The sequence below is a fragment of the Pagrus pagrus genome (genome assembly GCF_965226575.1).
Source record: "Pagrus pagrus genome assembly, chromosome: 14".
NCBI lineage: Eukaryota > Metazoa > Chordata > Actinopteri > Spariformes > Sparidae > Pagrus > Pagrus pagrus.
The window spans coordinates 19,556,704-19,566,646 of record NC_140198.1 but is presented as its reverse complement, the minus strand read 5'-3'; the positions used below and the strand labels follow the sequence as shown (position 1 = coordinate 19,566,646).

The 9,943-nt window shown below is 40.0% G+C and overlaps 1 protein-coding gene across 1 annotated transcript; it reads left to right on the top strand.

Moving 5' to 3' along the window:
* Positions 1-1,023: 1,023 nt before the first annotated feature.
* On the top strand, positions 1,024-9,932 carry LOC311269072 (complement factor B-like). Its single transcript, XM_084373051.1, has 18 exons — positions 1,024-1,097; positions 1,594-1,800; positions 1,888-2,073; positions 2,180-2,356; positions 2,868-2,954; positions 3,241-3,380; positions 4,892-5,036; positions 5,155-5,286; positions 5,790-5,897; positions 6,071-6,205; positions 6,964-7,070; positions 7,314-7,446; positions 7,557-7,695; positions 8,348-8,424; positions 8,606-8,706; positions 8,822-8,951; positions 9,277-9,326; positions 9,437-9,932. The coding sequence occupies exons 1-18, from the start codon at positions 1,040-1,042 to the stop codon at positions 9,614-9,616; spliced, it is 2,292 nt and encodes a 763-aa protein (XP_084229177.1). The 5' UTR covers positions 1,024-1,039; the 3' UTR covers positions 9,617-9,932.
* The last annotated feature ends 11 nt before the right edge of the window (positions 9,933-9,943 follow it).

Below are 9,943 nucleotides of genomic sequence, written 5' to 3'. Positions count from 1 at the left end.
TCAGACTCTGGCCTGCACTCACATAGCTCCCGCCGCAACCAGGTCATGTCCACGTTGTGCACCCGTGCTTTTGCTTGTGCATTAGCAACCGTACCGTGCCAAAGCACACGTCTTCCAACTGTGCCAGGGCCAAGAAAGTGTATCGTGCTTGAGCACGGTATGGAGCGCTCACACTAGTCAAACAAAGTGGACTTTGGGGGTCAAATGTGCTTGGGCACGGTGCAGATGGCCTAGTGTGAGTGTGCCCTAAGTTGCATTATGTGTAATGTAGGCGCCCGGTTTTGAAAAGGAAGATGAATGTGTGGAATGAAAAAGGTGATATCTCTAGTTCTCTATGGCGTTCTCTATGAAACCATTTGTCTTTCATGTCCACAATGAAATCAACAGTGTTGTAGAAGTGCAATGTCAGACCAGTGGACAGCTTTTAAAACCTGCTGTCTACATTACCAACAATGCAACTTAGCCATCGAGTGACATCCCTAGAGGCAGTTAATCAGATTACACGCAGCCTCCTCTGGAACCACAAAAGGCTTTGTACTACTTTTTAAGAGACCTGTAAACACAAATTCAATGTGTAAAACTGGTGAAGTTACCCTTTAAGGTCAGAACACACAAAACAGAGTAATGTGGACACAACAACAGTCAAAATGAGACGGTAACATGGATTGTATTTAATTGAAGAATTGGGTGTAGAAACGTAAGAGTTTTTCTTTTGATACTGAAAAAGTACGAGCAGTTATTGTTATATAATTACAAAACATAGATAGTCAAAAGGTCAGCTTGATAGGAGGTGGGTTATTTGATTCTCCTCGTTATTAAGAACCAATGCAGTAGTAAAGAAATCAGGGGAAATTGGATGCTTTCTGTTATTATTTTTCTACTATTGATCTCCTTTTATTTGTCTTAAAGTTAATAAGTTCCAGGTTGGTGTATGCTCATCCAGTCCCTCGTCCTGACCATCACTGTCCCTTATGAAATAAATGTGCAGCTCCTGCACAGTCCTCTCATTTTTATGTTGTTCCTCAGTTTAAGGTTCAACATGGGATTTTCTGTCCACTGGAGTTGGCTTATTGCACTTTCATTTCTCCTCTGTATGGGTGAGCTATATATACTTTACTTGTCTTTCCAAATGTCCGCAATATCCATGTATTTATATTTACTATATTTGTCAAACTGAGTTTTTGTGACATTGTAAGACTTGTTTATAAAACTCCACAAAAGAAAATTCATTAGTGATTTACTGCTGCTGCAAAAGTTATTAAATCATCCAATATTTTATGCCCAGTCTGAATATTTGCTTTTTCAGTTGAAATTAGACTTCTTTTTTTTTGTAATATAAGATAATGTTCCAGATATGTGCTGTTTATAGTGCCAACTATTTCAATTTCATTTTAACTAACACGTCAACATCATTATTATAAAAAGTGCGATCAAATATAAAACATCCAACATCCAACACATCATAAAACCTTCACAGTCCCACTACTCAGCTTGTCAAAATGATTATATAATGTTTTCGTTGACCCTGTAGGGAGTTTTCTAAACTCTGAGCGCATTACTAAACCTCCATGACTCCAAACTGTTGTTTTTCAGGAGGGGAAGTGCGCTGTGAGTGCACAGAGACAAATATGCAAATTGAAGGAGGTGATTACAAATTGACCAAGCAGCTGAGGGCAGGCAGCATGTTGGTCTACAACTGTCCCGAGGGTTACTACCCATACCCGGCTATGACCCGCCTGTGCCAGCCTAGTGGCAGCTGGAGACCAGCACCCAAGAGATTTACACCCCAGAGATGCAGGCGTGAGTGATATGACACTGATGTTTCTCACTTTGCCTCAGGCTGCCTGCTCCACACTGTAACTCAGATCCTTTTGTTTTGCTTTGCAGTTGTTGAATGCCCTGACCCCAGTGTGCTGGAGTACGGTAACGTCTCCCCTCCTCAGGAGAAGTACTTTGTGGATAATGAGACCACGTATGAGTGCTACTCTGGATACACAATGCGAGGCTCATCCAGACGCGTTTGCTTACCAAACGGGAAGTGGAGCGGCTCCACTCCCATCTGTAGCCGCGACTGTAAGTCCTGAACAGCAATCTACCTCCTCCCTCCCTCTTCTGTCCCTTTTGCAATACATCCTCACTCATGGCTGTTTCATGACTTTTGTCATTTTTATCACCACAGCAGGAGATCATTGTGCTGATCCTGGTATCCCAGCTGGTGCCTCAAGAACAGGAAACATATTTGGAATTGACGACACAGTGAGATACAGCTGCAATGGCAACCTGTTTTTGGTGGGGTCGAAGGAAAGGGTGTGTCAGGAGAACAGCCAGTGGAGTGGCAAAGAGCCAGCGTGCTACTGTAAGACTGATACCAACAAATCCTGTTTACCAAAACAGTGCTCAATAAAGGGATGTTAATTAACAAGAGTCAATGTCAGTGTAACCCTTAAAAGTTATAATTAATGTGCAATACTGTTTCATTTTTCCTTATCAATCCTTCATTGTTGGGAGATCAGTGAGAGATCATGACCCTTCGACTACCACCAGTACATCTTAGCTCAAGCAACACATATTATGACTTTACTCACTGATTTTGGTGCAGCTGGATCATACTGTATAGAAAAAATAAATTGGAGATTTAGCTGCATATTTTCCTGCTGGACAGACGACTTTAGCGCGACTTGTTGCTTCGCTTGTTAGCCGTGAAGCTTTTAGCCAGGCGCTTCCCACACGAAAACGCTGCCTGAGACCACTGAGAATTGAACAATAGTCTTTGGTGATGGTCGATTAATCTTACTTGCTTTCTCTTTAATATCACTTACCCTAACACAATTAAAAACTTCTGTTCATGTGGCTTTTGCTTCTTGCAGACAAACACACCTACGACACTTCCTTGGAGGTTTCAGAGGAATTTGGCAGCGCAATAAAAAACAGCCTCACCACTTTAGAGCCAGTTGGTAAGTTCCTGAGACTGATCTGATTATTAGCAGTATTTAACAGCCATGCTGTTCGATTTAAACTAGACTTTAGATGATTCACTCCTCGGCAAAATGATACAACACCTTAGTTCTTGATGATGTATTTATCTCAAAAGAAAATGTGCTGGTGTGAATGTTTCTGCCCTGTTATAGATTCAGAGGACCCCATTTTCTTTCATCGTACTTCACTTTATAGAAAGAAAAAAAAAATGAATACAGCCTGTAATGTGTTCAACACTAACAGTGTTCATTGTTGATTGTTCAGGTGACATACAAGAGGGGAAGAAAATGAGGGTCTCAAAAAATGGGACCCTTAACATCTACATTGCAGTGGACATTTCTGAGAGCATTACAGAGAAACACATCAATGACTCGAAGAAGGCTATCACAACACTTATTTCAAAGGTAAGAAACAAACAGCTTTCCTCCTGATTAAAAAGGAATGCTGAGTTGTGTTATGCTGATTGTGGGATCAGTTTAAAGGTTGCACATTGGATGAAAGTACAGACTGTGGTTGATGGATGCTGGCAATAAATGTGCAGATTATAGCAGTTAGTGTGACTAGTGGAAATTGGATCAATCACTTAGTGGCTGTTAAATACAAGATTCAACTATTCAATCTGCTTTTGTTTTTTGTTTTTTTCGTAAAGGCCTTGATTATCTGCTAATCAATATCTACACGAGTCTCATGCTCATTTTAATGCCTTTCTTTGTCATCGATGATGTGAAAACATCAGATTTCCACACAGTCAAAGAAAGTTAGCGTTTAAAAATGTCATCCAAAGAGTTCATCATAGTAGACGCAGTGAAGCAGGTCGTACCACCGTTGCTTCTCTTGCTGGTTGACACATTTAAACCACTCCCGTAGCTGCTATCTCTAGCTGCCAGTAGTTCATAGAAGGACGTTGATTGGTTAAACCACTGTGTGCCTGAAAAGATGGATTTGCCAGCTCACATGATCACATGATCTTTTTGAATCCAGTTGCCCCATAAGGTAAAGAAAACTATTCAAATAGCGACCATTTTCCTTTGACTTCTCTCTCAGAGTGGGAAGCTCAAATGTTGTGCTGCTGCGTTCCAGGTTTCAAGTCCCATAAACATAGATAATCTGACAAATTGTTATCATTTCCCACTGCCTGATTGATCAGCGATTCAACGACAGTGGATAGTGAAAATCCAGAGGGACACTAGGCACTATGTCAAGGTTTTTGATAACCTGTTATCTTCTGAAAGTGTTGACGGTGTTGACAGTAATGTTAGCTAGAAAGTGGATGAATGCTAATGCTAGCTAACTAGATCAAATTTGTTATTTTACCATGAACTATAGCCCCATGTCCCTCCACATTTTCACTAACCATTACCTTTTCAGTTTCGGGGAGTTGTGAAATTATAACGATTTGTCAGATTCCCGACGTTCATACAACCTAGAACACAACAATATCCCATAATTTGAGCTTCCCACCCTGAGCGTGACATCGAAGGAAAATGGCCACCGTGTGAGAATGGTCTATAAATCAAGTGAGATCATTTTCTCATAGGCTTACATACAGCCAGACTTTGGGGAAGGCAGCCTGATGAGGCAAACATGTGCAAAGCGGTTAGGCAGAAGATAATCAATCTGTGGATCAGGCAGAAGGTCACACAGGCAGGCAGGTACAGGTTTCAGGGTAACTGGTTAAGGTTGCAGATAACAGGGTACTAGAGGCTCGAAAGCAATGGCACAAAGTGACAAGGACATTCTGGAAACTAACTGGTGAAAGTGGCCGTTGTGCAGTGAAGGGCTGATGAAGGAACATGGAAACAGGTGGAGAAGTCTGACGACATGTGGTGGACAGGTAGAGAATGGCCTGAGGATGTGAAAACACGGCTGAGGGAGGGACAGAAAGGGCAAAATGTGACAATTTATCTTTCCTCAGATTTCATCCTTTACCGTGGTTCCAAACTATGAAATCATCTTTTTCGCCTGCGATATATATGAAGTTGTCAACATTCTGGATTTTTGGGACGGCACAGTGCTGCTGAGCAGCATCGAGCGTGACCTGGAAAACTTTGTAATAGGCGGTGAGTCAAACAGAATCACACAGTTCAGAGATGTGGAAATACTTTTGTAGTTTACAGTGTGATTTATGTTTTACTGTGTGTGTGTGTGTGTGTGTGTGTGTGTGTGTGTGTGTTCCAGAAAAAGCAACTGCTGGATCAGATCTGAACCTCGTCTTTAAGACCTTCTTGGAGAGAATGGCGATGATAAAGCTGCGGATTGGAGAGGAGGCTTTTAAGGAACATCGTCACGTCCTTATCGTTTTTACAGATGGTAATTTAAGTCACTCTGCATATTTAATGGACTTACTGTAGCAATAGACCATATTCACACAGCGGCCATTTTCCTCTGACGTCAAGGATAATGATAGGAAAGGCTCAAATTAATTCTAAAATATCAGCGAACATGTTGGACACATTTACGTCAACCTGTAGCTAGCTAGCAAGCGGTTGGGTGCTAACGTTAGCTAATTGGTTACGAAATATGTTGTTTTACCTTGAAATAAATGGCCCGATGTTCCTCCAGATGTTCACTGTCCATCATCCTTTTAGTTGTTGATCAACCTGCAAGTGGTGAAATGACAACAAGACCAGCACTATAACGTTATCCTGGTATTTTAAAGCTTTCCACCCTGAGCGTGACGTCAGCGAAAAATGACCGCCATGCAAATATTTATATACTTCTGCAGTCGTGTAATGTGACCTGACTGGAGAATAGCTACTGCTTATCTCAGTGAACCAACTCTTGATAATCACACTGCTTTCTTTCATTTCTAGGTGCTTACAATATGGGCGAACCTGCACCTACCGTGGCAAAAATAAAGGATATTGTATACCGTGGTGGCACTAGTGAAGCGGGGATTCAATCAAGAGAAGAATATCTTGGTGAGTGTTATTTTCAATTTGTTGTGCAGAGTTGTTTTGCAGTTGATATTCATCTTCCAGCTTCATTTTTTGTAATCAAGATTAAATTCTCACCTAGTCACCAGCCGGAGCAACATAATGTCTTATAACACAGCAAAAAGAGCCCAATTTGTCATGCTGCATTTATATTACAGACATTTATATTTTTGCCATCGGAGAAGAGCTCTTTGATGAAGATCTGAAGCCCCTCACAGCGGGGGTCGGTGGCAGGCATTACTTCAGAATGAAGAACATTGAAAATTTACAGGAGGTTTTTGATGACATTATTGGTAAGTAAATCTTTGCATTTGTGTGCTAGTATCTAACTAAGCATTCATCCTCACCCTCAGGTAATGACCAAATACATTCCCATCAGCCTCAGCGTTACTTTATGGGGGATTGGCTGGCTGGCTAGCTAACTGTGCAGTCACAGTATTCTTGGCTTACTGCAGATCTAGCTTTTGCTTTCATACTGCATGCGACATTTTGAGTATGACATTTTAGTACGATGTGGAATAAAGCCTGGGTCTGATGATGAACAACACGAAGAAACAAAATACATGTAACAAAACATTAACAGCTTTACAGTATGTCTGAAAATATGTCTTGCACTTACAATGTTGTTGACACCTAGCTCTTGTGAGGTTTAATGACCTTATTATATTTTGGTTTTGGTTAAAATCCTGCTGCTCTAGCTCTTCTTCTTACCTTTTTATTATATTGTTTATTTTTTACTATTATTATTGTTTGTTGTTATATTGAACTGTCCTTTGGCTGCTGTGACTCACAAATTTCCCCGTTTGTGGGACTAATAAAGGAATTTCTGATTCTGGTTCTGATTCTGATTGTGAAAGACACTAAACTCCAAATTGCTCCAACTGTTTGGGAAAAACTGTAAGTCACTCTGGAAAAAAAGAATTTGAAAGATTATTATAATGTTCAATTTCATTATTGAGCTTGTACTCTATACTGACCTGTAACCATATACAACAGATGTTTCTGCATTTATAGCCATGAGCAACATTGAATTTTTTTTTTTTTTATGCAGATGAGGAAGATGTCAAGGGTCTGTGCGGTCTTCACAAGGACTATGACACAGGTGGCAGAGACAGCATGAGGAAGAGGTATCCATGGGTGGTATTCATTATCATCCAGGTGAATGTTTCATTATTTAACTTGATAATTCATCTGTGAGATAGCTTTGAACAGCTGACCATCTGAATCTCACAACCCTTTACCGATTTTTTATTTAAAAGTATTTTTGCTTTGTGCCAGCACAGTGGAGTCAGAACTCTTGATGGAAAATTCCATGAAAAAACTGTTTACTAGCTTCTTGCTGCTGTGTAATATATAACTACTACACTGTGTTATATATTTATTTACCATTTAAAACTTTAGAGAGACGGAATCTCAAAGAAATGCCTCGGCTCTCTGGTGAGCCCCGACTTCGTCTTGACTGCTGCTCACTGCCTCCCATTTGGAACTTTACCTGAGCACGTCATAGTTGAGATTGATGATGGAGATGGCAAAGGTATTTACAAAAGTGTATTCAATGCTTTCTCATGCCTCAAAAATGAGTTAAACTATATTTTTCTGCTATCCAACAACAACACCACTTACACTTCCCATTGTGTTTTACAGTGAAAAAAGTTAAAACCTTCAAAACACACGACAACTATGATATCAACGCTAAAGTTGAAGAAAAAGTTAAAGAGTTCTATGACTATGATGTTGCCCTCCTTCAACTGGAGAAACCTGTTGTAATCTCCACTGCTGCTCGGTGAGAAACTCGTGTCCTACAAACACTGCTGTTACTTGGATTTGATGTGACATTTTCATTGATGGCTTGATATTTGTTGATAAAGCACTTGACAACACACACGCGCACACAAGCACATAAAAGCCTTGTTAACAGATTAATTAGATTTATCCCATATAGAGTGCCACAGGAATTAGCTCTAAAACCCGGAAATAAGTTAACATTTTTAAATTTCTGGTTGAATCAATAGGTTTTTTCAATGCCTGAAATAAGGTCTGTGCTTAACACAAGCTCAAGAGATTTTCATGTTTTGTTCTACGACATGTAGTACGTCTACATTTGAATAATAGAACGTTCACATGTCTCGAAACAAGTGTCTAAATGAGACTACAGTGGTTGTCGGGGACATTGGACGTCAAACTTGTGTTTGCCACAGATCTTATTTTCTGCAACAATCCCAAAATTCAATTAACAAATCTCGTAAGCTTTTTGACGAGGGAACCAGGGTGACGCTAACTTTCGGGTTAGCGTACAAAAATATGTCATCCCTTCAGCACTCTAATGAGAAAATGTAACATTTATAAAACCGCTATTTTTATAAACAAAATATTGTGTGTCTAAAATGGCTGACTTGAAACATCATTCTCTGCATTGTTTGTGGTGTCTCGTGCAGACCCATTTGCATACCTTGCACCAAGGAGACCAGTGATGCTCTAAAACTGGTTGGTGTTTCCACCTGCAGGCAACAAGGTGGGTGAGGTAACTCCAGCAATAAGCTGGTTAGTAAGTTAATGTACTGCTTATACATGCTAAATGAGGGAAAGGGTTAATGGGTTTTCCTCTGTCAATTTAGTGGCCTTACAGTTTGAATAAAATATCTCTCCAGCCTCACACACAGTGTTTACTGTATGTTTGTGTTCTCTTAATACAGAGCAGCTTCTGCTAAAGACTCATCTCGAAAGACTCACTTTCCTGACCAGAACGTACAACACTGTGAAAGAAAAAGATGTCCATGCTAAGCTCGGTGAAAATGTGAGTTTAAAATCACTGAACTGTGTCTTGCCTTATGTGTGTGTGCCTGCTTTCTTCTTTTTTTTTTTAAACTTCACTCACTTTGATTGTTTCTTCTTCTTACTTCCCAATGCAGAGAGGTGAATGCATCAGACATGCACTAAGTGCACCAGGCATAGAAACGGATAATCCAGAGGTCGCTGTGACTGAAAACTTCCTGTGCACTGGTGGTCGGAATCCTTACAGAGATCATATATCATGTCCAGGTATGGTCCCTGTAATACAGTATATATATAAATATTAATCCTATACTTTGAAAGGAGCCGTTAGTTCTCCCATGAACATGCTTGAATGTAGGTAATTTCACCAACCCGCGGTAACTTAAAACTGCATGCAGACACAGAGGTATCGATGTTTTGTTTGAACTGAGGCAAGTGAGGAAAATGGTAAAACAACTGCAAATACACAAAAATGCTTCATTTAAAAAAAAAAAAATTATATCCAGTGTTTTTGAAACTTTGTTTTTAGATAAGTAATTGTGGCCCATTATTTTGGGTGTAACCATGTCTGTGTGTGTATTTGTTGGGACAGGTGATGGTGGAGGTGCTGTGTTCAAGAACTACGCGCATCGCACAATACAGGTAAACAGCATATTATGTATTCAATAGTATATCACAAATGAGTGGTGGTAAATATCTCAGTCATTTTGTTATTGACAATGGTGTAAAGTCACAAACGATTTCTTTGGCAGGTTGCATTGGTCAGCTGGGGATCCAAGAATCTGTGCACTTCATTAGGCGGTGTCGTCGAGTCTGATGATACCTCCAGAGATTTCCATATTAATCTTTTCAGAGTTGTCCCTTTTCTAAAATCTGTCCTTGGAAATGACAACCAGGATGAGTATGTACCGCTTCAGTTTTTGGAGAACTAAATGCATTAACATAGTGATTTATATATACTGTTTAAAAACATTGGCTCATTATTTGCAGATTGACAAACTACCGTGAACGGATGTCATTAAAGTATACGTACATGTGCGGCATCATGTTTATGCATCATATACATTGTGTTTTTTCATTATGTCTGAGTCCGTTGTCTCTCTGCATATTGTACACAATCACAGAATCAGACACACATTGTCAAAGGGAGGATTTACCCTCGCTCACACACACACCTATCAGCATTTAAATGGCCGCTCACATTAAACACACAAAAATACTAAACTGTGATTTATCGACACACAGGTGTATGCATGTCA